Genomic DNA, 26983 nt, shown 5'->3' with positions numbered 1-26983 from the left:
CCGTTTATTTTTTAAAATAACATCTAACCACTTTAATAAGTTTAGCCAAACATGATTAAGTATTTAAAAATCACCGCCAGTGAAGTTACCGGCGCTTCAGTTCGTGCGTCTGCGGGGGAAGCGGCGCGAGTTCCTCGTGGGGCGCCGCCGCACGTGCCCGTCGCTTTCCCTGCCGCTGCCGACGCCTCGCGCACGTGGAGCTCCTGCGGTCGAAATGCTGCCTGTGGAAAGCACGTGATACCCGAATGCAAGATGCATAACATTCTGTCGAAAGTATAAATTAAATAATAAGAAACGTTTTCCACAGATATGGACAATCTTATGAAATAACTCCAAAACTTGTCTCTGCAGCATTTTTGTCAAGGAACATTTCTCATCATGTGAGCTTAGATCATCTCATTCAGCACTACATTAATCCTTACAAGCCATCATTGCTTTTGATGGACTCGTGCATCATTATGTTTCACATTATATGTAGATGATTAATATACCTTCATCTCAAGGCCGCCATTATCATCATCATCATCATCAGCTGCCTACAACTATAAAGTTAGAAGTGCAGATGATGAACAAATCAAATGTAAATGGTTAAATCCACAGTGCAGATATCATTGACACCACTTAGGTACCGAGTTTCAACTTTCAAAGACTTGAGTTATAACTACTCTCTCAAAGAATCGACAATAAGACAGTTGCTACATTAGTAGTATATATTATCTGAGTATTTCACGAACATAAGCTGTCTTTTATAGTCTGCAAATGAAACTACCTTTAAGACTGTATTAACAAGGAAACGAAGCTAATTAACTGGGAACCCTGCCTGAATAGTGAGATCAAGTGCGAGCCTTCGGGAATGGATTTGCATGGAAGGCAGATTGTCTCTTTGACCCGCTGAGCAAACCTAGTGAAGACGATAAAGACACCGTTTCTCCCCCGTTGTCGCCTATACTCAGTTTTGACATACCTACGAGCTCTTCGATGTTTATGGGTGACTTTGAATGCACTGCAGTTGGCTTTATAATTTCATGTGCTTGATCTGGGGTCTCTGATGTACCTCCGGGCCAGTAAGGGGATGCAAATTGAAGAAATGGGGGATAATATGTTGGGAGTACCAGGGTGTAAGTGCTCTGGGGAGCTTCTGGAATTGGGACAACTGTTTCTCCCAACATCGAGTCATTAGAATCCATCGACTCGCATTCCTCGTTCAGAGTTGGAGGTATTGGAGGTGGCTTGTTGCTTTGTAACTCTGATTCTTGGAGGCTCATTGGAAACAGTTGTGGTTCAAGGGGCTGACAAAATAAAAGGAAATCAATCACACAGCCTCAAAAGATTCAAAGGTAATCTACATGAACTGAGATAGGTTCTTTCTTACAACTTTGATCTGCACATTATACTTGTCGGAATTTCTACAATGTATAATATCATTTCTACATACTTTAAAAAGTGATGTTTCACAGATCAATTGAACTAGAAGTTTTGACAAATTTTCTTCACTTTGGTATTTTAATTGTTGAATATAGCCCAAATCTATTTCATTTGCATCCATTAAAAGGTAGGAAAGAAAAATCATGGAGATATTCTAATCTGTTTTTTAGTATCAGACTATGGGCAAGCTATAGGCCTAGAAGGAGTGGCAGTAAACAAATGTTCTATAAGGCAGCTCAGGCAATACAATGCAAGCAGGCACAAAAGTATTTGTGTGTCAAAAAGAGAGAGAGAGAGTAACCTCATCAGGTACCATATCAAAAAGGCTCGATCTTCTTTTTCTTCTTGTCATGTTGGATTTGCGAATAAAATATTTTTGAGCATGGCTAGCTACTTGAGTGGGTGTTCTTGACACCACAAAATTGCGAGATATGCCTCGCCAGTCACCTTTGCCAAGCTTTTGCAAGCCAAGTAAGAACATTCTATGCTCTTCTTCTGTCCAAGGAGTACCTATCCATGCCATACACAGAAGTTCATACATCAAATATCCATAGCTCATAAAGAAACAGCAAATTTGATGCTGAAAAATGGAAAACAAGAAATTTTATGTATATGGCAATGATACTTTAGAGGCCAGTGATTCAGATAAGAGTGATCTGTCCTTCTACCCAAAGTTATGCTGGACAAAATTAACCAAATTGTGCATAGATCTCTATTAATTCACCAATTTCACTCGATTTAGCATCAACTTTACAACAGACAAGCTGTGGAGATCTACTTACCCCAGGGAGCAAAAGAGCAGGCCAACCTAGTGCAATGTAAAATGTGCAACGTCTTTTTCTTCAACTCAAACCAGAAATTGAACAAGCTATTTCATTCTCGGCTTTTATGAATGTGGCTAATTGCTCTCACTTGCAGAGGAGAGCATCTATGTGGGTCAATCTTCCTCAGACCTACCTTGGCATGAGCTATGTGCAATGATTGTAAACAAGATCTTATCCAAACAAGATATGCAGGATGTTTCTTCTACTGATTCCAATGTATGAAAGCCAGGAAAAGATGAATTCTTTTTCCCGTGCTCTCTATAGATGATTCCAAAACAAGTCTATGGCATAAAGCAGGACAGATGCATACACTTCAAATCATCGTTCGCCGCCGGTATGAATCGGTTCTTGACAGGAGAAGCAATCATTTTTCCTAAAATACACTTACCCTTCTTCCGGTCGCGGCAGCTGGAGGACGAACCCTTCACGAAATCCTCCGAGGCGTACCCATCCCCCGCGGATCCACCGCCCGGTTCCGGTCCGTCGGCCGGAGACGCGCCTCCGCTGGATCCGGCGAGGAGGGAGAGGTTCCCCATGCTGGCGCTCTTCCGCACGGATCCGTCGAGCCGCACGCCGAAAAGCTTGACTCCGCGGTTGGGGCACGTCCGCGAATTGTGCCCGTCGTGGTTGCAGTGGGAACACCGCCGCGTCATTTCCACGCCCCACCGTCTCCTACGCGTCTCGCGCCCTGCGCAGACCCCTGGATCGCCGCCGGCGACGAGGAGAGTGGTGCTAGGGTATTGAAGCGGGAAGAGGGGATCAGACACGGAGAGAGAGCGCGAGCGGAGGCCGCATAGAAGAAGAGAGAGGAAATGGGGAACAAGAAGATTTGGAAATAGGATAAATCGTGGAAATTATGTCGCACTCATCCATCGTTACCCGAATTTCTCCCCAGGAATGTGGTGATAAGGGAAAGCGAAGTTGCCTTGCATTTTCTGGACGGGGACCGCACGTTGGGTCGGGTCTGCTGTAGGGTAGATGAGACGAGGAATCAGGCATTAATTGGTTATGAATAAAGACACGAAAGAACGCGGGTGTGAACACGTGGCGGACAACAAATGGACTCGCAGTGAGGCGGTTCCCCACTGGCGACAGAAGTAGAGATAAAAAAGAAGATAAAATTATTATTTTTATTATTATTATTTTATTATAAAAAGGTTAAGATTAGAGGCGTAATTTTTTAATTAGAGATAAATTTGAAGTAATTTTTAAATATTCGTTGACAGGGAAATTCAAACAAGTTTTTTTAATTATTCCTTTTGATTAGAGGTGTAAACTTGGCTTGACTATGATAGTTTGAGATAGTTGGGATTGCCACCTATCATTGGTAATTTTCTTATAATAGAATAAGATTCTATTGGGTTAATTTTTAGTGGAGGTATATTTAAAAAAAAATATTTTCATTCCTAGTCACTTGACCATCGATTATAAATTGATCGTGTGACTTATTTCTCTTTATATAATATGAGGATAGGTTGCGAGAGATATTTTGTTGTGTTCAGAGCGTAGCGGAAGACATATATTAAATCATAGATTTTTTCGTGGTACGTATAGTTTTACACATAATAACATAAAAAATATACCTCGAGTCCTCGATAGGCTTGAATGATATTACAGATAGATAAGAGCCCCACGTGTGACTCCTCTAGCGGCATCCAAGCGCACTAGATCATGAACTTGACACGATCTGTTAGGTGCTAGCCTCTTGGATCGACAAAGACTTGGAAACACTATCGATCTCTTCCGGTGGAAGAAAACGAAGAAGAAGTTGACGAGGGAGAAATGGAGAGAATGAATTTTTCTGAGGATCTCTTCTTTGTATCAAATAAATCCATATTTGATCTTGATCTCGACTAGCTTTCGATACCATTGTTTATGTCTACGTGCTATGCGTACGACCCTCTAGGTTTTATACATGAAGGTAGTGTAAATCCATACACAGACTAAGGTAACCGTTTAGCAATAATTTTTAGCCACCCAACGCGATAAAATTAATATTAGTCATAAACTGTAAGCCACCATGAACCGATTACTATGTAATTCAATCTCTTCATCTAAGCTTACATCCCAATTAATTCGATACATTATGCATCATTACCAAATTAATTGTTTCACTTGATTTCCAAGATATAATAAACTCCTCTTGAATGATAAATCATTCCTCCCATGGTCATGGATTTCGAGTCACTAATATCCCTATTAAGTGACCAGAATGTTAACTCCTAATCCAAGAGAGCGATGAATCCTCTATTGACTCAACACTATTCTCTCTACGCTTTACCATACACCCAACTACCGTATTAATCACAATCCGATTAAAGAATGCTTTTAACGACATTAAAGCACATAACTCCACGCATAGAATAAATGAAGGTCTTAAGTCAAAAGATCAGTTACACTTGTTCATAAGAGGAATAACCAATAATGCTTAATATGTGGTCTTCTCTCAAGCGAGTCATGTCTAGTGTACCTTTAAACTCAAGGCACCCTAAGTACAACTTGGATATCCATCCCTCGGTCTATCTCGACCTAGTCATACCCAGTGTTGATCTAGATATCCACGCCCCCTCTAGATATCTATTCGATTAAGGACTGTTTTCAGATTAATATATGAATTAATCTGTGGGACTTTATCATTAATCATATACGTACAAAAAAGTAAATAATTAATGATAAATTCTTACCTTTATTAAATAATTATCCACAAAATACATAAGGAGTGTCTTGGCACATAAGTGCACACACTAACAATCTTCCACTTACATTATTGCCAAACACTACAGACTCTCAGTCCTAGGCTCTTCACATGGGTCTCATGTTTTTGTAGAGGTAAGACCTTTGTGAGTGGGTCTGCGATATTCTCGCTGGTATCTACTCTGCTAACTAACACATCACTCTTCTGAACAATCTCTCTAAGGTGATACTTCCTTAGTACATGCTTAGATCGTTGGTGAGACCTTGGCTCCTTTGCCTGTGCTATGACTGCATTATTTTCACAATATAGTACAACTGCATCAACAATGCTAGGAACCACTTAAAGCTCCGCTATGAAGTTCTTGATTCACACAGCTTCCTTTTTTGCCTCTGAAGCTGCTATGTACTCGGACTCAGCTGTTAAATCTGCAACTATCTCCTGCTTGGAACTTCTTCAGCAAATAGCTGCACCATTCAGACAAAACACATATCCTTGCTGCGATTTCAGATCATTCTGATCTGTTTGAAAACTTGTGTCAGTATATCCTCTGACGACTAATTCCTCGTCTCATCCGAAAACTAAGAACATGTTCTTTATTCTTCTAAGATACTTGAGGATAGTCTTTACCGCAGTCCAATGACCCTCTCTAGGATCTGACTGATATTTACTCGTCATGCTTAATGCATACGATATTGGTTGCTATTCGGAATATCGTATCGGTTCCCCTGTACAAAAATTTTGTACAAGTCTTGAACCTTTCCTAACAACCTATTGTGTTCTTTAGAAATTAAATTTGGAATTACAAACAGAACTTAACATTATTGATTCCAAATTCAATTTATCTGTTCTTAGTGGTTTAGACTTGGATCGCAAATGATGTTTAACATTATTGATCCAAATCCACCCATGTTACAAATTCAATTAAATATTAATTTCAGAGATTGGCTTCCGGGTTAAACATGGCGAGGCACTAGACCTTCTTGGGTATGAGAGCATCCACCACTTCCTAGACAAAGTCTTTCAACGAAATTTAATATTTAATTTTCTTATAGTAACCCTAGGTTTAACCAAAAGGAACAATCGAATCACAAGTTTGAAAAACAAAAGAAACACAAAATCAAAAACATAAATTCGATAACCTAGAATCATAAGCCTCTTGTGTTTGGTATTTCAAAATCCATACAAAGAAAATTAGTATGATGCGGAATAAAACTACTAGTTATACCTTTCTTTGTAAGCAACAATCTCTTGATCTTCTATTGTATTCCTCTTCTTTTCTTGAACGTCGTGTGGGCGATGATTTACCAAGAAGAAAACCACCAAAGCCCTCCTTGCTTCCAAGTTTCGGCCACCACCACAATGCTCCAAGGGATGCTAGAAAACAATGTCTCCTTCCTCTACTTCTTCACCTCCAAGCTACCGGCCACCAAGTGCTCCACCAAGGAAGATGCCACCGGCCACAATGAAGAAGAGAAGGAGAAGAGGTAGGGCCGACCACCAAGGATGGAGGAGAGGAACAATAGAATAGGTTGTGTGTCTCATGAAGGCACCCTCTCCCCCTCTTTTATATTCCTTGGTCAATCCAAAAAAGAAAAGTTTTATAACAAAAATAAAATTTCCTTTTATTCTTTTATATTGGTCGGCCACCTCTTGTAAAACCAAACAAGGAAAGATTTTAAACAAAAATTAAAATCTCTCTTTTATAAATCCCTTTTGTGGTTGGGTATAAAAGGAACGTTTTATAAATTAAAATATCTCTCTTTTAAATCCTTTTATGAATATCTATAAAGATAAGAGATAAAAATAAAACTCATTTTATATCATGGTTACAAAAAGGAAAGTTTTGTCAAAAAATTAAAATCTTTCTTTCACATTATAGATAACTACAAATAAGGAAAGATATATAATCTCTCTTTTAATTCTTTGTAGAAAGTCTATAAAAAGAAAGATTTTAAAATTTAAACTCTCTTTTAAAACCATGTGGATAAAAACATAAAAGGAAAGATTTTATCAAAATTTTATTTTTAACAAAATCCCTCTTCCCTTTTCACACTTGGTCGACCCCTTGCTTGGGCACCAAGCAAGGCTTGGCCGACCCTAGCTCAAGCACCAAGCTTGGCTTGGCCGGCCCCTTGCTTGGGCTCCAAGCAAGGATAGGGGCCAACCCCTAGCATGGGCTAAGAGGTTAGGCTTTGGGTGGATATAAGGCTATATATAAGAGGCTACAATAGTGACCGAGAGGAGGAATTGGTTATGGTCTCCCGATGAACTTGAGCTTCCCGTGTTCGCCCTGAACACCCAACTCAAGTTCATCAATAATAACTCATACCACTAAAGAGCTATTATTGAACTACCGCACCAATCCCAAATTACATTTTGGGCTCCTTCTTATCATGAGTGTGTTAATCTCCATGTGTTTAAGATATATAATGCCCACTAATTAAATAAGTTACTGACAACTCACTTAATTAATATCTAGCTTCAAGAGTAGTACCACTCAACTTCATTGTCATGTTGGACTAAATCCACCTGCAGGGTTTACATGACAATCCTTATGAGCTCCTCTTGGGGACATCATCAACCTAGATTCTTAGGACACAGTTTCCTTCTATAATCAACAACACACACTATAAATAATATTATTTCCCAACTTATCAGGCGTATTGATTTATCGAACTAAATCGCACCCTTTGATAAATAAAAAAAATAAATATTAAGTATATGTGCTTGTTACTATATTAGGATTAAGAGCACACACTTCCATAATAATAGAGGTCTTGTTCTTTTATTTAGTCAGTATAAAAAGAAGCTACCTCAAATGGTCATGCTCAATACACTCATAGTGTACTAGTGTAATTTTATAGTCAAGATAAACTAATACCAAATTACACTACGACTATTCCAATGGTTTGTTCCTATCCATCTTAGTCGTGAGCTACTGTTTATAATTTATAAGAAACTGATAACATGATCTTCTGTGTGTGACACCACATACCATGTTATCTACAATATAAATTAATTGAACAACTACACTTAGCATATAAATGTAGACATTTGACCAATGTGATTCTTTTATTTCAAAAATAAATGTTTACAAAAAACTAGGCTTTTAGTATACACTCTAACAATCTCCCACTTATACTAAAAGACTATGCTGTCATAAACGTTGTCATACATCTGATTCCCACTTCAATATGCCGATCAAAAGCTTTTGCCGGAAGGGCCTTAGTGAAAGGATCTGCCAGGTTATCCGCTGATGCAATCTTGACGACAACAATTTCTCCTCGCTTTACGATGTCTCGCATCAGGTGGTACTTACGCTCTATGTGTTTACTTGCCTTATGGGCTCATGGTTCCTTCGAGTTTGCTACTACACCTCTATTATCACAATAAATTGTGATGATTTTGGGCAAACCAGGAATCACATCTAAGTCCATCAAGAAGTTCCTGAGCCATACTGCTTCTTTGGCTGCCACATACTCAACTTCCATGGTTGAGTCTGAAATGCATTTCTGCTTAACACCCCTCCATGCTATGGCTCCACCTCCTAAAGGAAACACATAGCCTGATGTAGACTTACTATTACCCCTATCTGATTGGAAGTCAGAATCCGTGTAACCCATAGGGATTAAATCTTCTACTTGGAAAACCAGCATATAATCTCTAGTCCTTCTTCGGTACTTCAATATATGCTTTACAACAATCCAATGTCCTTGTCTAGTGTTACTTTGATATCTGCTAACCATGCCCATGGCAAAACAGATATCTGATCTCGTACACAGCATAGCGTACATTAGGCTTCCGACAGCTGAAGCATAAGAAACTGCCTTCATGTCCTCTATCTCCTTTGATGTCTTCAGAGACATCTCTTTAGATAAAGCTATTCCATGCCTAAAAGGTAGAAAACCTTTCTTGGAGTCTTGCATGCTAAAATGAGCAAGGATTGTATCGATATACGAAGCTTGGGATAAGCACAACATCCTTTTCTTGCGATCCCTTATTACTTTGATCCCAAGAATATGTGCGCATTCTCCTAAGTCCTTCATATCGAATTGCTTGGACAACCATACCCTTACTTCCGACAACACTTTGATATTGTTTCCAACTAACTAAATGTCATCTACGTATAGTACAAGAAATACCACCACGTTTCCATCACACTATATACACAAGACTCATCTAGACACTGAATAAATCCATACGACTGGATTACTTCATTAAATCGGATGTTTCAAGATCTTGAAGCTTGCTTCAATCCATAATACACTGATTTAGCTTGCACACTAGATGTTCTTTGCCTTTTTCAATGAACCCCTCTGGTTGCTTCATATGGATGTTTTCTTCAATACTTCCATTAAGGAAAGTTGTCTTGACATCCATTTGCCAAATCTCATAATCCATATGAGCGGCAATAGATAAGAGTATCCGGATAGATTTAAGCATGACTACTGGTGAAAAGTTTTCTCATAATCGATACCCTCTTTCTGAGTGTACCCTTTCGCAACAAGCCTTATTTTGAAGGTTTCCACCTTCCCATCAGTCCCTCTTTTCCTTTTGTAGATCCATTTACATCCAATAGCTTTTACACTATCTGATGGTTCTACAAGCTCCCAGACTTTGTTAGAATACATAGATTCTATCTCAGAATTCATCGCTCTTTGCCAAGATACTGCATCTTTATCTTGGAGTGTTTCGTCATATGTCCGGGGATTAAGTTCATGTTTGTCAGAGATCAAGTCCGAAGACTCTCCCAAAAACATGAATCTTTCAGGTCGCCTCACAACCCTCCTACTACGACGAGGCACTGTCTGTGGTTGTGTATCATTTGTGATACGTGTTGTAGTTTCTTGTGATATTTCATCTTGTACTATTGGTACTAGACTAGACGTGTCATCTCTAATTTCTTCTAGAACAATTTCGCTCATGGGCATATAATTCATTATATAATCTTCCTCTAAAAATTGAGCATTGGTGCTAATAATGATCTTCTAATTTTTAGGATTATAAAATAAACCACCTTTCGTTCCCTTAGGATATCCCACAAACAAACAAACTTCTGTATGTGATTCCAACTTGTCAGTATCTCCCTTCAGCACATGTGCGGGACTACCCCATATCCGGATATGACTCAGACTAGGCTTACGCCCATTCCATAATTCCATGGGAGTAGAGGGTACTAATTTAGAAGGTACCATATTCAAAATGTACACTGTTATTTCCAGGACATATCCCCAAAACGAATTTGGTAATTTTGAATAACTCATCATCGATCTAACCATTTCCATAAGAGTCCTATTCCTTTATTCTGTCACACCATTCTATTGGAGTGTACCAGGTGCAGACAATTGGGATTGGATCCCGACCTCTTATAAGTAATTTCTAAACTCTCCAAAGAGGTATTTGCCACCACGATCAGACCGTAGTGTCTTGATACTTTTACCTTGACGTTTCTCCACATCAGCCTTATACTCTTTGAACTTATCAAATCATTCAGACTTGAGGCGCATCAAGTAAATGTATCCATATCTCGAATAGTCGTCTATGAAAGTGACAAAATATTTGAAACCACCTCTTGCCTAGATAGACATAGGACCACACAAATCAGAATGAACCAATTCTAACACATCTTTGGCTCTATACCCCTTGGCCTTAAAAGGTCTCTTGGTCATTTTACCTTCCAGGCAGGATTCGCAAGTTGGAAAGTTTTCCAACACTAATGAACCCAAGAGTTCATCGGCTATTAGCCTTTGAATCCTACTTAAGTTAATGTGACCAAGCCTTAGGTGCCAAAGATATGTTTGGTTCATTTCCGAAGGCTCCTTTCTCTTATTAGAATTAGAAAATGTGTTATTAATTTCCATTTGTTGCTTTGTGGGAGAAATTAGATTTAATGTATACAAATTGCCTACTAATGTACCAGAACAGATAATAATTCTTCTTGATAACTACTTTGTCATAAAAGAAACAAAATATCTATCCATAAACAATTTAGAAACTGAAATTAAATTCTTTCTAAAAGTTGGTACATAAAGACAATTTTTTAAAACCAAAGTTCTATTCCTATCGAATGATAAGTAGACATCTCCCACTACAATAGTCGCCACTTTTGTAGCATTGCCCATGTAGACGGTTATCTCTCCCTCATATAGTCGTCGGGTTTCCTGGAACCCCTGCAATGTATTGCAGACATGATCAGTGGCTCCTGTATCTATACACCAGGTGCTGGTAGATAACACCGCTAAACATGTTTCAACTACTAGAGAAAAAAATATACTTTTATTGTTCTCTCTCCTACGAGGACAGTCCGCCTTCCAATGTCAAGTCTACTTGCAAATAAAGCACTTGCCTTTCGACTTCTTTACTCCAGCTTTTGGTCCAGTACCTAGAGATCTATTCACCTTCTTTCCCGAACCAGCTTGTTTCTTGTTCTTCTTCTTGCCTTTCGACTTAGAAGTAGAAACATTTGTTAGGACCTTTGTGCCCGCTAGAGGGGGGGGGGTGAATATCGTTTCGTCGTGCTCCTTGCGTCGTTTGCTTCGTCTTGTTGATGATTGATTCTTGTGATGATGTGCAGTGGAAAATACAAGAAACAACACACTACAACGCTAACACGTAGATTTACTTGATATCCACCTCAAGAAGAGGTGACTAGTCTAAGGATCCACACACTCACACACCTCCATTATAAAAACCCTCCTTTACGGTAACTACCGAAAGCGGAGAAGCCTTACAAGCTCACAATACAACAAGAATATAAAGAGAAGCAAATACAAGGGAAATCTTACAAGATTTGTACAATAAACCCTAACCATAGCTTCTTCTTCTTATTGTAACTCGCCTCTTGACTTGGACGTGCCTCCAAGAACCTTCAAGACTGGCGAGGAGAGTTGTGGAGAACCTGTGAAAATCGCTGAAGATCGCAACAAAATCGCAGGAAGAAAGCTCGCAAAGAACTAGCGGAGAAAATGCTTCTCCCAGGCTTTAAACAGTGCTCCCAATCGATCCAATCCATCCCCAATCGATTGCCACGTCAGCACCGCTCCATCGCAGCCGTCCATCACCTGCATCCCGCCCAACGGTCGAATCCCAATCGATCAACCAATCGATTGGGAACATCTGAATCGATCGGTAGATCGATTCAAAAGCATTATGTGTTCTCGCGATTGTGCGAGAACTCCCCTGCCCAATCGATCGACCAATCGATTGGGCAGCTCCCAATCGATCGGTAGATCGATTGGGAAAGCTTCTGTGCCAGCGATTTCACATCCCAATCGATCGACCGATTGATTGGGCCTTCCCACAATTGCAGCACACATCAATCGATCGACTGATCGATTGGACCTTGGTTCAATCGATCGCCCGATTGATTGACCAGTCTGGACTTGACTCAAACTCAAACTCAAGTCCAAAGCCTCCAACCCAACTTCCGGTCAACCGTGACCTATTGGGTCTCTGTGCCTAGTATTTGGCCACACCCGACCACCCTCGAACAAGCCTTCTAGTCTCCTCCACCAGCCTTGCACCCCTCGGATATCTCCCATCCTTCACGTCTTGCCTTCAGGAGCTTCCTTCGACCTTATCCTAGTTGTCGGATTATACCACCACACTCGACTAACCTCGAACTAGCCTTCTAGCCTCTTCCATCAGCCTTGCGTCCCTCGGATATCTCCCCATCCTTCATGCTTTGCCTTCAAGAGTTTCCTTCGGCCTCATCCTAGTTATCGAGTTCTCCTTGCCAAGTCACACTAGGACTTACCTTACCAAGACCACATGCTTGGACTTACAACCTTTACAAAGATCACACTTGGACTTTCCATTGCCTGGCTCCTCACCAGGACTTCCCAATTGCCTGGCTCATCACCAGGACTTCCTCCTTTGCCAAGATCACACTTGGAATTTCAGTTGCCTGGCTCCTCACCAGGACTTCCCAAATGCCTGGCTCCTCACCAGGACTTCCTCCTTTTCCAAGATCACACTTGGACTTTCAGTTGCCTGACTCCTCACCAGGACTTCCCAAATGCCTGGCTCCTCACCAGGACTTTCTCCTTTGCCAAGACTCCAGTTAGGACTTCCAATTTGCCTAACCTCCAGTTAGGACTTCCACCACTGCCTAAACTCCAGTTAGGACTTCCATACGCCTAACCTCCAATTAGGACTTCCATACGCCTAACCTCCATTTATGACTTTCTCAGTCAAGTCTCCTGTCAACCTTGACCTACTTGACTAGTATTCTCATCAACCTAGTCAATCCTTTGACCATCTCCATAATCGGACGATTGCCCTAGCAATCTCCATATATTGTCAAACATCAAAACTCAAACCCCGACTCAAGCTTGACTCAACTCAAGCTTAGTCAAACTGGTCAAACTTGACCAAGAGAAATTATCCCAATAATCTCCCCCTTTTTTATGTTTGACAATATTTCTAAGTTAATACCTATAAGTTAGACTAAATCCCATAGCCTTAACTTCTTCATTATCACAAGGCTAAATCCCATAGCCTTAACATCTTCTTTATCACAAGGCTAAATCTCATAGCCTTAACCTCTTCTTTATACCAAGGTTAAATCTCATAGCCTTAACCTCTTCATGACAAGGCGTGAATGAAGGTTTCCTTCATTCTCTCCCTTTCCTAGAGGGCAAACTCCCCCTACTTGGGATGAAGGCCTAACTTAACCTTCCATTCTCCCCCTTTGTCACACATCAAACACTGAAAACAAACTCTTCTCCATAAGAGTTAACTCTTCGTTGTTTACAACCTCACATGTTGTTAACAACTCCACAATGAAGATCTCATATTCTTCATTGCCGCCAAATCTCCCTCTTGAGCTCTACTTCACTTCATAATGCTCATCCTAGAGCATGCATCAACTTCCCAATGAAACTATCATTCATTGTATTAAATGCTCCCCCTTGAGTAGTAATCTTCTTCTCAATGCTCATCCAAGAGTATTTTTCACTTTACCAATGAAGGTCTGATCCCCTTCATTAACCCAATGCTCCCCCTTGAGCAGTAATCTACTCCACAATGCTCATCCGAGAACATTTATCATTCTAGCAATGATGATAATCAATCTTCCATTGTTCCCAATACTCGACCTTGAGTATTAATTCATCACGAAGGTTTATTCCCCTTCCAAGGTCTTTGAAAAGATTTTTATGTTTTCAAAGAGTAACTCCCCCTAAAAACATGGTCAAACTTCTATCATTGCACCAACAATGACTTAGGGTTCCTAAATAATTAGGAAAACTAAAACTCGAAGTTTTGAGGTTCAAAATTCAATAATGAAACTAAACCCCAACCTAAACTTCACCTAAATCTATCTTAACCATTCCATACTTGCTTTCAACATGAAAACTCCCCCTAAATGGATACAAGTATATGCCAAAGGGTTAGGAATGGTTAATGGCCCTTGAAAACCAAAACTTGAAGTTTTAAGATTTCAAAATTTTGAATTTAAGCTAAACCTTATCCTAAACTTCACTTTGGTTTCTCTTAACCAATCCATACTTATTTTCATCATGAAAAACTCCCCCTAAACGTATACAAATATATTCCAAGGGGTTTGGAGTGGTTAACGGGACTCGAAGTGACTTGAAGTGCTGAAATCAGGCTTTTTAGGCCAAAATCAGACTTCCCAATCGATTGATGTTGGGACTCAATCGATTGAAATCACTTCAATCGATCCATTGATCGATTCCGCAAGCTACTGCTTGCAGAAATTCCCTCTGAATCGATCGACTGATCGATCCATCCTAAGTCAATCAATCGGATGATCGATTCACTACCCTTCTATTCGTGGGAATTGGCTTCCCAATCAATCGGCTGATCGATCGAACCCATCCCAATCGATCAGCTGATCGATTGGGTTCCTGATTTCTTGAAATTCAATTTTAGCGAAATTCAGAAACTCCCCAAAAATTCTATAAAATTCCAAAAATCATGAAAATTCATGTAGACATTATTTAGGGTATACTTTATCAAGGAAAAATAGTTTTATATGAAAAATACTTATTATTTTCAAAGATTGATACAAATTTGAAAACTTGTAAAAACTTTAGTGTTTTCTTCAAGTTTGTATCTAATTATTCAATGATGATCACTATCAAAAGATAGTTTTCACCAAGGTTTTCCAAAAGTATTTTAAAATCATTTTCAAAACCAATATCTAACTATGTTCTTTGGGCTCAATGCATATGACTTGTACATTAGCTTTCCCAATGATTGGAAGTCACATGACTATGTGCTTTGATGAACCTAAAACTCAACAAGATGCACTAAATCAACATCTTGAGTTTTGTTTACCATCCTAACATCTCACTTGTATCTAATGTGTGCTAAAACACATACAAGTCACCTTATGATTATTTGTGAGATGTATATTTAGTTTTGCCCTAAACTAAGGGGTCATGCATATCTATCTAGGCATTAAGAGACTTATGATCATCCACCCAGGATGTCATTTGGTATAATCTTACTTGTTGGGATATTTACCATTCTTAATAAATGTCTTTTGTCCTGAATTACAAGGAAATTAACATAATGCATGATGTTACATGACATGCATCAAAATAAGCAATTTTCAAAAGAAAAACATGCTATAGCTACATGATGTTTGTATAACATGACATGATATTTTTGTGTTTTTCATAATAAAAATGAATGCAACACATGATGCCATGATATATGATAGGCAATCAATCATGGCACTTTAGCATAAATAAAATATACCTAGACAATCTATCTAAATATCCTTAAACCTTAGCTAAAACCTTAAAAATCAAGCCTAGATTGCTTATCTCTTGAAGGAATGCCAAAACCCAACTTGGCATTTCTTTTACCCCTTTTCTAATTGTGCAAATTGAAATTAAGAATTCAATCCTCAAATATTTATTTGGCACATATCTCTTTTAAGGATCAAACATTTAGATTGAGACTTGATTTTGCTCTTAATCCCTTAATAACATATTAATATCTCAACTAGATGTTTCTTATCCTTTCTCCAAGTGTGCCAACTTACCTTTGATGTGATTCCTGAAGGTTTGACACAACCTACTCTTCCAAAGAGTAATTAATTTGATTAAGGTTTAAATTTTTCCCTTAACCCCTCAATAGAATACCAAATTTCCAGCTTGGTATTTCTTTTTGCATTTTTTCCAATTTAATTTTAAGTTCAATTCCTCAAGACTTGGCACATTTTACTCTTTCAAAGAGTAAAAGAAATCAAATTAAGACTTAGATTCGCCTTTAACCTTCTAAGAAAATGTCAAAACCCCAACTTGGCATTTCTTATCCTTTTCTAAATGTGTTTATTTAACTTAAGTTCAAAACCTCAAAGTTTGACACATTTTACTCTTCCAAAGAGTAAACATCTTACATTAGGACCTAGATTTTCCTTTAATTACCCTAAGAAAATACCAACACCCAAATTTGATATTTCTTATGTTTTCCCAATTTTGCTAATTTAATTCAAATATAATTCCTTAAGATTTGGCACATGTTACTCTTTCCAAGAGTGACAATTTAGATTTAAGGTTTACATTTCCCTTAATTCCATAAGAAAATGTCAAATTTCAAATTTGGCATTACTTTTACTTTTCTCAAGTGTGTCAATTTAAATTAGATTCAACTCTTCAAATTTTGACACATATATTACTTTTTCAAAGAGTAACCCTACAATCTTTTTCATTTTCAAAGGTTAGCAATAACCTTGAAAATGCTCTCAAGTGTCAACTTTAACAAGGTTAGGTTAACTACCCTTCCAATTTGGAGTTGACACTCTCTAACCCATCTAGGGTGTAGAGAATATGTTTCTAGGAACCCAATACATATTGGTGCTCCTTGGATGCTCTAGGTACTCATTAGGGATGACTTCCCTAGATACCTTCCTAAGGACCTTTCTGGGCTTCTTAGAAGCCTTGGTCACTTCTACTAGGTCAACTCTAGGAATAACTTCCCTTGTAACCTTTTTTGTGACTTTATTTGACTTTTTTTTAAGCCTTAGTCACCTTTACTAGATCAATTTTAGGGATGGCCTCCCTTGTGACCTTCTTTGTGACTATATTAGACTTCTTAGAAGTCTTAGTCACATTGGTCTTGCCAAAAGAACCTTTAGAGATTCCTTCCCTAGTATCTTTGACTTGACCTCTAAACCTAGGGTTGGTCCCATAGCTATATGGAACTCTATGAAAGGAAGTCACATCCTTCTTGACTTTAGGTTTGTATCCCAAACCTCTATATCCATTGGATGACTCTTGTCTAGACTTTCCTAGGTTAAACTCATTTTGACCCTTAAGCATATTTTCCATTTTTGCTAGGGTTCTTTCTAAGTTATCAAGTCTTGATCTCAAGACTTGGTTCTCCATCATTAAATCCATAGATTTAGATTTTTCTTGACCCTTATGAGCATTTATATATTTAGGCATATATCTATAATCTTTAGAGTTATTGCCTAAATTATTGTCTACCTTCCTAACCTTAGGTGTGGTAGTTCTAGCATGAGGAGGAACATATTTTCCCTTAACACTATCATGCTTCCTACTTTCATGATAATTTGCATTAAAATGATAGGTGTTATTTCTAACATGCATTTTATCATGACTAAAAGGAATTGCACTATTAAAGGTTACCTTGGGTTTGCTCTTAGAAGCTCCCCCTAGATTTGTGCTTCCTCTAATCACCTTGGTTGGCTTCTTCTCTTTAGGACATTGACTTCGGTAATGTCCTCTCTGATCACAAGAGAAGTACACAATGTGCTCCTTGCTTCTCTTTATTGTGAGGTTGGTCTCCTTGAGCTTTTCTTTGCCCTTTGTTGCTACTTGGCCCTTCTTCTTGGCCAATTTGGGGCATTTGCTCTTGCAGTGCCCATGGTCCCTACACTCAAAGCAAATGATATGATTTTTACCTTTAATAATTGAAATATTTATACCTTTGCCTGTAGGGTTGATGCTTGATCCTCCATTTGATTTTTCTTGCAATGTAGAGATGGCATCATATTCTATTTCTTCCTCTTCACTTGAGGATGTGGACTCTTCTACTTCTTCATCTCTTGAGGATGTGGAAGATCTCTCCTCTTCCACCTCTTCCTTCTCTTCCTTTTCCTCTTCTTTCTTTTCCTCCTCGAATGTTGACCTCTCGTCAACATTGGATTGCTTCTTTTCTTCCTTCTCTTCTTCGGATGTTAACCTCGTGTCAACATCGGATTGGTCCTTCTCTTCTTTGACCAATGAGCCCTTCTCCTTGGGCTCTTCCACTCCTTGGACTTGTATAGGGTCTTCATGATAGGCAATGATCTTTTTCCAAAGAACACTTGAATTTGTGGTTTCACCTACACTCAACAAAATATTAGAAGGTAGTAAATTATGCAAAATTCTCGTTACCTCCTTGTCCGCCTCCGATTGCTCTCGTTGCTCTTCGGTCCAATGCCGAGGTCGGAGGCGTTTACCCTTCTTGTCCGTAGGAGCTTCAAACAGGTCTTCCAAGACCACCCATTGGTTCCAATCCATTTGGAACCAAGTCTCCAACCGATTCCTCCATGAATTAAAATCTTCTTTGTCGTACGGAGGTGGAATCCGGATGTCCCATCTGAGTGGTCCTTCCAAATCCATCTTCTTCTTCCTCTAGCTTCTTGCTCTCTTGGCGGTTGTCCGTAGAAGAGCGACCTCGCTCTGATACCAATTGTCAGGACCTTTGTGCCCGCTAGAGGGGGGATGAATAGCGTTTCGTCGCGCTCCTTGCGTCGTTTGCTTCGTCTTGTTGATGATTGCTTCTTGTGATGATGTGCAGCGGAAAATACAAGAAACGATACACTACAACGCTAACACGTAGATTTACTTGGTATCCACCTCAAGAAGATGTGACTAGTCCAAGGATCCACACACTCACACACCCTCCACTATAAAAACCCTCCTTTACGGTAACTACCGAAGGCGGAGAAGCCTTACAAGCTCACAATACAACAAGAATATAAAGAGAAGCAAATACAAGGGAAATCTTACAAGATTTGTACAATAAACCCTAACCCTAGCTTCTTCTTCTTGTTGTAACTCACCTCTTGACTTGGATGTGCCTCTAAGAACCTTCAAGACTGGTGGGGAGAGCTGTGGAGAACCTGTGAAAATCGCTGAAGATCGCAGCAGGATCGCAGGAAGAAAGCTCGCAAAGAACTAGCGGAGAAAACGCTTCGCCCAGGCTTTAAACAGTGCTCCCAATCGATCCAATCCATCCCCAATCAATTGCCACGTCAGCACCGCTCCATCGCAGCCGTCCATCACCTGCATCTTGCCCTACGGTCGAATCCTAATCGATCAACCGATCGATTGGGAACATCTGAATTGATCGATGGATCGATTCAGAAGCGTTCTGTGTTCTCGCGAATGCGCGAGAACTCCCCTGCCTAATCGATTGACCAATCGATTGGGCAGCTCCCAATCGATGGCTCGATCGATTGGGAAAGCTTCTGTGATCGCGATTTCACATCCCAATCGATCGACCGATCGATTGGGCCTTCCCACAATCGCAGCCTACACCAATCGATCGACTGATCGATTGGACCCTGGTTCAATCGATAACCCGATCAATTGACCAGCCTGGACTTGACTCAAACTCAAGTCCAAAGCCTCCAACCCAACTCCCAGTCAACCGTGACCTATTGGGTCTCCATACCTAGTATTTGGCCACACCCGACCACCCTCGAACTAGCCTTCTAGCCTCCTCCATCAGCCTTGCGTCCCTCGGATATCTCTCATCCTTCATGTCTTGCCTTCAGGAGCTTCCTTCGGCCTTATCCTAGTTGTCAGATTATACCACCACACTCGACTAACCTCGAACTAGCCTTCTAGCCTCTTCCATCAGCCTTGCATCTCTCGAATATCTCCCCATCCTTCATGCCTTTCCTTCAAGAGCTTCCTTCGGCCTCATCCTAGTTATCGAGTTCTCCTTGCCAAGTCACACTAGGACTTACCTTGCCAAGACCACATGCTTGGACTTACAACCTTTGCCAAGATCACACTTGGACTTTTCGTTGCATGGCTCTTCACCAGGACTTCCCAATTGTCTGGCTCCTCACCAGGACTTCCTCCTTTGCCAAGATCACACTTGGACTTTCAGTTGCCTGGCTCCTCACTAGGACTCCTCAAATGCCTGGCTCCTCACCAAGACTTCCTCTTTTGCCAAGATCACATTTGGACTTTCAGTTGCCTGGCTCCTCACTAGGACTTCCCAAATGCTTGGCTCCTCACCAGGACTTTCTCTTTTGCCAAGACTCCAGTTAGGACTTCCAATTTGCCTAACCTCCAGTTAGGACTTCCACCACTGCCTAAACTCCAGTTAGGACTTCCATACGCCTAACCTCCAGTTAGGACTTTCCCAGTCAAGTCTCCTATCAACCTTGACCTACTTGACTTGTATTCTCATCAACCTGGTCAACCCTTTGACCATCTCCACAACCGAACGATTGCCCTAGAAATCTCCATATATTGTCAAACATTAAAACTCAAACCCCGACTCAAGCTTGACTCAACTCAAGCTTAGTCAAACTGGTCAAACTTGACTAAGGGAAATTGCCCCAACAACATTTTCAGCAAAGTGAATTTGAGAATTATGACGAAATAACCCTTCTGCTATCTGAAGTTCTGTCAGTTGTTCTATCAATGAATACATCCTCTTATTTATATTATAGTTCAGGCGGAACTGCTCAAAACTTCTGGGTAGCGTCTGGAGAATAATATCGACCTGGGTTTCTCCATCGATTTCAGCTCCAAGGATTTGTATCTCGTTCAAGTAAGCCATCTTTAGGATATGATCCCTTACGGGTGTCCCTTCTGTCATGGTGGCTGTCATCAATTTTCTCATTGCCTCTTACCTAGCAACCCGATTCTGGTGTCCGAAGAGTTCCTTAAGATTGTTTATCATATCATAAGCAGTTGGCAAGTCCTGATGCTGATGTTGCAGCACATTTGACATTGAAGCCAAAATGTAACACCACGCCATCTCATCTGTTTTTACCCATTTCTTATGATACTCAATCTCCTCTTCACTCGAATCACTATTAGGCACTTCAGGGCAATTCTCTAACATTACAAAGTTATTGCCTTCAGCAGTTAGGGCAATGTCCATGTTTCTTTTCTAATCTATGTAGTTGGGACCAGTAAGTTTGTTCTCTTTCAGTATAATAGCCAGTGGGTTGAAAGCCATCCTAAGAATCATAAAATAAGTTTTGGTCAAGACTCTAAATTTAGAATAATATTGATTCCTCAAACAATATTATTTAAATTTACCAACACCTCAAAACACAGTGAATTTTGCATGCCACGTTAGTGTGGACGTATACAAAATCAAACATTTGTAAGAGGAGGGTCTTACCCATTAATTTTATTATCTTATCATCCTAACTTTATGACAAATAAAATTAATAGTTGGTTTTCCTTTGATCACGCAAAAAATAACAGTGACTCCGTTGGGGAGGATACTATTGAATGCGTCTAAGTGTATACCATTACTTGATACTTAGTCCATTAAATAGGATTATGCCCCTTCAGTTGGAGAAGATTACACGCTCCTAAATAATTTCCTATAACCATCCATAAAGAAAGTTTGATCTAGTGATCCACAAACAAACTCACCCGTTGTGGAGGGAGGCACTCAGAGCCAACATGCAAGTTTGTTACATCACTTACAAACCAATAATGGAGACCGTGGAATTTATTTACTAATCCCTCTCCTACTTAGTTATTTAAGGTGAGGAATTTTAACCATGCAAGCATACATCATACACATCACAGTAAATAAAAGCAATAAATATGAAAATATAATTTTCCAACTATTATGGCTTCTTCCATCACTGTCCTCCGTGTGTTGACAACCCTAGCTGCTACCTTCTTTAGCCACCGCAATTGGGTCTAGTCGTCATATCTATCTTGCTTCTTTTTCCGCTGCGCCTCTGGTCCTCAAATAGTACCACGCCTCACAAGGATACGATCCGCGACAAAAATAGAATTTTACATTTATCGATCCTATATTCGACAAGGGAATATACATGTATTCTAGATCGAAACAAAAATGTAAAATCCTAAAACTAATACAGCTCCTGCTGTATTTAATACATACAATCATGCACACATAAAATGCCCTTGACATGTCCAAGGGTCCAATCACACACAATCACATTAAGCCATAATAGTTGGAGTCTACAACCACAGAGTTAACATATCCTACTATTATTCTACCTAAAATATGTATGACATGTGCATAATTAAACTAAAAACCAAACATATAGAGGCAAACCCTAGCTCTGATACCAATTGTTGGTTGCTACTCGAAATATCGTACCGGTTCCCTTGTACAAAAATTTTGTACAAGTCCTGAACCTTTCCTAACAATCTATTGTGTTCTTTAGAAATTAAATTTGGAATTGCAAACAGAACTTAACATTATTGATTCCAAATTCAATTTATCTATTCTTAGTGGTTTAGACTTGGATCGCAAACGATGCTTAACATTATTGATCCAAATCCACCCATGTTATAAATTCAATTAAATATTAATTTTAGAGATTGGCTTCCGGGTTAAACATGGCAAGGAACTAGGCCTTCTTGGGTATGGGAGCATCCACCACTTCCTAGACAAAGCCTTTCAACGAAATTTAATATTTAATTTCCTTATAGTAACCCTAGGTTTAACCAAAAGGAACAATCGAATCACAAGTTCAAAAAACAAAAGAAACATAAAATTGAAAACATAAATTCGATAACCTAGAATCGTAAGCCTCTTGTGTTTGGTATTTCAAAATCCATACAAAGAAAACTAGTATGATGCGGAATAAAACTACTAGTTGGACCTTTCTTTGTAAGCAACAACCTCTTGATCTTCTATTGTATTCCTCTTCTTTTCTTGGACGTTGTGTGGGCGACGATCTACCAAGAAGAAAACCACCAAAGCCCTCCTTGCTTCCAAGTTTTGGCCACCACCACAATGCTCCAAGGGATGCTAGAAAACAATGCCTCCTTCCTCTACTTCTTCACCTCCAAGCTACCGGCCACTAAGTGCTCCACCAAGGAAGATGCTGCAGGCAATAATAAAGAAGAGAAGGAGAAGAAGTAGGGCCGACCACCAAGGATAGAGGAGAGGAACAATAGAATAGGTTGTGTGTCTTATGAAGGCACCCTCTCCCCCTCTTTTATATTCCTTGGTGAATCCAAAAAAGGAAAGTTTTATAATAAAAATAAAACTTCCTTTTATTCCTTTATATTGGCCGACCACCTCTTGTAAAACCAAACAAGGAAAGATTTTAAACAAAAGTTAAAATCTCTCTTTTATAAATTCCTTTTGTGGTTGGCTATAAAAGGAACGTTTTATAAATTAAAATCTCTCTCTTTTAAATCCTTTTATGGATATCTATAAAAGATAAGAGATAAAAATAAAACTCCTTTTATATCATGGTTACAAAAAGGAAAGTTTTGTCAAAAAATTAAAATCTTTCTTTCACATTATAGATAACTACAAATAAGGAAAGATATCTAATCTCTCTTTTAATCCTTTGTAGAAAATCTATAAAAAGAAAGATTTTAAAATTTAAACTCTCTTTTAAAACCATGTGGATGAAAACATAAAAGGAAAGATTTTATCAAAATTTTATTTTTAATAAAATCCCTCTTCCCTTTTCACACTTGGCCGACCCCTTGCTTGGGCACCAAGCAAGGCTTGGCCGACCCTAGCTCAAGCACCAAGCTTGGCTTGGCCGACCCCTTGCTTGGGCTCCAAGCAAGGATAGGGGTCGGCCTCTAGCATGGGCTAAGAGGCTAGGCTTTGGGTGGATATAAGGCTATATATAAGAGGCTACAATAGTGACCGAGAGGAGGAATTAGTTATGGTCTCCCGATGAACTTGAGCTTCCCGTGTTCACCCTGAACACCCAACTCAAGTTCATCAATAATAACTCATACCACTAAAGAGCTATTATTGAACTACCACACCAATCTCAAATTACATTTTGGGCTCCTTCTTATCATGAGTGTGTTAATCTCCCTGTGTTTAAGATATAGAATGCTCACTAATTAAATGCGTTACTGACAACTCACTTAATTAATATCTAGCTCCAAGAGTAGTACCACTCAACTTCATTGTCATGTCAGACTAAGTCCACCTACAGTGTTTACATGACAATCCTTATGAGCTCCTCTTAGGGACATCATCAACCTAGATTCCTAGGACACAGTTTCCTTCTATAATCAACAACACACACTATAAATAATATTATTTTCCAAATTATCAGGTCTATTGATTTATCGAACTAAATCACACCCTTTGATAAATTAAAGAAATAAATATTAAGTATATGTACTTGTTATTATATTAGGATTAAGAGCACACACTTCCATAATAATAGAGGTCTTGTTCTTTTATTTAGTCAGTATAAAAAGAAGCTACCTCAAATGGTCCTGCTCAATACACTCATAGTGTACTAGTGTAATTTTATAGTCAAGATAAACTAATATCAAATTACACTACGACTATTCCAATGGTTTGTTCCTATCCATCTTAGTCGTGAGCTACTGTTTATAATTTATAAGGGACTGATAACATGATCTTCTGTGTGTGACACCATATACCATGTTATCTACAATATAAATTAATTGAATAACTACACTTAGCATATAAATGTAAGCATTTGACCAATGTGATTCTTTTATTTCAAAAATAAATGTTTACAAAAAGCTAGGCTTTTAGTATACACTCTAACATACGAGACATCTGGTCGAGTACAGATCATAGCATATATTATGGGCCCTATAGCCGAAGCATAAGGTATCTTGTCCATTCTACTTCATTCCTCTTATGTTCCTGGACACATAACCTTGGAAAGATGCACAACATGTGATACTGGTAAATATCCTCTCTTGGAGTCCTACATACCGAATCTATTTAGCAGTTTATCAATGCATATACCTTGACTCGACCCTAGTAACTTGCTTTGTCTATCTCAGTATATTCTAATATCTAAGACATAGGCTGCATCCCCAAGATCTTTCATTGAGAAACACTCTCCCAACCAAGTCTTGGTAGATTCTAGGCTAGGGATGTCATTACCTATAAGAAGTATATCATCAACATACAACACTAGGAATGTAATCTTGCTCCCACTAACCTTCTTGTAAACGGAAGGTTCTTCTGGATTTTTGACAAAAGAAAATCTTTAATGGCTTTGTCAAATCACAGATTCCAACTCCGAGATGCTTGCTTTAGTCCATAAATTGACTTCTTGAGCGTACATAACTTATTGGCCTTCTCAGATTTTATAAAACTAGGAGGTTGTACCATATATACTTCCTCCTATAACCTTCCATTTAGGAAAGCAGTCACTACAACAAAAACCCTCATAGACATCAGTTTTCCATCGATGTCTATTACATTTTCGACCGATGTCTATGAAGGCGATGTAAAAGGTCTGTCATTTTAGACATCGAGTTAAAACCGGTGTAGTATTACTTAACGACATCGGGTGTAAAACCGATGTAATATTATATGTTAATAACACCAGTTTTGGCAGCGGTATACGACCGATGTAATATTAGTTAATGACACCGGTTTTGCAACGGTGGAAAATCGATGTAATATCAATATTGTTTAACGACACAAATCCGATTTTCAAAATAGTGAAAAACCAATATTATCACCAAGCAAATCATAAAATTAAGTTAATATTATTAATTCACTAACAAAATCACAAATAAAAATGCACTGATGTATCTAAACACACCAAGTCAATATCCATATAACCAACACATAAATATTCTTCTTACAACATAAAAAAATAATAGATATTGTGCACATCAAGTCGGTATCTACAAATTACACATAACTATTCTTCTTACAACATCAAAAGGTAATAGATAGTACACAAATATGTTTCTTACTGGTGCCAACATTATCCTTCTTGCTCTGTGCATAGTAGCTAAGTTTACCCGTGAAGCTAAACCGGGCACAGATAATCCTCCAGAACTGATGCTTCTTCCCATGTTACCACTACCAACAATGTTGCCTACAGAGCTTGTAAGTCTTGGCCCTACATTACTCAATACTGGAGAAACTCCCAAACCAGGAACAGAACTACGATTCCCAGAAGCTGAACTTGAGGAAATACCAGTTATTGACCCAGTGACTCCATTAATATTACTACTACTAAAAGCATGATTTCCAACAACATTAATACCCCCTCTATTTGTGACACCAGAGCCATGAGGCATCTGCATGAAAAAAAATCCAGAATCAATACTATAAAACACATTCAAAGGCCCATATGATGCAGTGAAGTAATGTGGAAATAAACTCATGCCAGACCTGAGATAATGCAACCAAAAGATTGTTTGATGAGAACCGTCCACTAGGAATGCTTCCTCCTGGTTGTTGAACACCACCTGATGGTACAACACCCATTGCGGCCTCTCTGGATGCAAACGAACTAGGCACAGTTGGCAGGTTGAAGCTTCCATGAATATTATGCAATCCTTGAAGACCACCTATTTTTTTACAAACCATAATCAAAATTCCACATACAAGCAAAATTTCACATGAATATGTTAATAAAGTTTATGTAGGAATGTCTAACCAGAAGGATGGAACCTAGGCACTGCCGCAGACTGTCCAGAAAACAATGTGGTATAGGGTTGGCCTGAGGAGTCTGCAAGATTAGATGTTGAACCATTAAGAGTTGACTGTACCAAGAGACCCAGTAATTTGATCAGCAAAAGCAAGACTAGTAAAAGCACAGGGCATGGGCTAGGTGCTAACAAACTTGGTATGCTAACCAACAAGAAAGAAACAACCGCGTCGAGTTAGTATTTACATAAACTGTATTGAACATCTGCACCAAACAACAAAAGATACTCTTCTCTAACAATTGAAACTCAGCTAAGAATAAGGGATTATATTATTAATACCAAGAGTAAAATTACATCAGATACAAATCTCATACATAAAATAACAGATAGGCAATTTGGGATGAATATTGAAGTCTATAACTATTTATTCTACTTCTCTCCAT

The 26983-nt window shown here is 39.0% G+C and overlaps 2 protein-coding genes and 1 non-coding gene across 3 annotated transcripts; 1 reads left to right on the top strand and 2 right to left on the bottom strand.

The window, feature by feature from the left end:
* Positions 1–679: 679 nt before the first annotated feature.
* LOC122005924 (transcription factor MYBS3-like) lies at positions 680–3067 on the bottom strand. Its single transcript, XM_042561172.1, has 3 exons — positions 2638–3067; positions 1727–1935; positions 680–1289 (listed from the first exon to the last, which is right to left on the bottom strand). Exons 1-3 carry the CDS (start codon positions 2900–2902, stop codon positions 834–836), a joined length of 930 nt encoding a protein of 309 aa, XP_042417106.1. The 5' UTR covers positions 2903–3067; the 3' UTR covers positions 680–833.
* A 2243-nt stretch (positions 3068–5310) lies between these two features.
* LOC122004405 (probable NOT transcription complex subunit VIP2) lies at positions 5311–26803 on the bottom strand. Its single transcript, XM_042559298.1, has 5 exons — positions 26786–26803; positions 26549–26654; positions 26281–26459; positions 25828–26186; positions 5311–5395 (listed from the first exon to the last, which is right to left on the bottom strand). The coding sequence occupies exons 1-5, from the start codon at positions 26801–26803 to the stop codon at positions 5311–5313; spliced, it is 747 nt and encodes a 248-aa protein (XP_042415232.1).
* Positions 26549–26626, top strand: LOC122007647. Its single transcript, XR_006119096.1, has one exon. It is a non-coding gene; the product is annotated as a small nucleolar RNA snoR35 (small nucleolar RNA).
* Positions 26804–26983: the final 180 nt, after the last annotated feature.

Source organism: Zingiber officinale, chromosome 7B (genome assembly GCF_018446385.1).
Source record: "Zingiber officinale cultivar Zhangliang chromosome 7B, Zo_v1.1, whole genome shotgun sequence".
In the NCBI taxonomy this organism is placed as follows: domain Eukaryota; kingdom Viridiplantae; phylum Streptophyta; class Magnoliopsida; order Zingiberales; family Zingiberaceae; genus Zingiber; species Zingiber officinale.
Note: the sequence above shows the minus strand (reverse complement) of the source record. Positions and strands in the feature narration are given on the sequence as shown.

What these genes read in the sequence shown, in the direction of transcription:
- LOC122005924 (XM_042561172.1), bottom strand. Translation starts at nt 2,902, where the DNA reads ATGACGCGGCGGTGTTCCCACTGCAACCACGACGGGCACAATTCGCGG. An exon ending in CTGCCGCGACCGGAAGAAGG is followed by an intron (nt 1,936 to 2,637) that starts GTAAGTGTATTT and finishes TGGCATGGATAG; the next exon opens with GTACTCCTTGGACAGAAGAA. An exon ending in TTGATATGGTACCTGATGAG is followed by an intron (nt 1,290 to 1,726) that starts GTTACTCTCTCT and finishes TTATTTTGTCAG; the next exon opens with CCCCTTGAACCACAACTGTT.
- LOC122004405 (XM_042559298.1), bottom strand. An exon ending in TTTTGGTTGCATTATCTCAG is followed by an intron (nt 26,187 to 26,280) that starts GTCTGGCATGAG and finishes TTTTTCATGCAG; the next exon opens with ATGCCTCATGGCTCTGGTGT. An exon ending in ATATTTGTGTACTATCTATT is followed by an intron (nt 5,396 to 25,827) that starts ACCTTTTGATGT and finishes TATTTGCTGAAG; the next exon opens with AAGTTCCAAGCAGGAGATAG.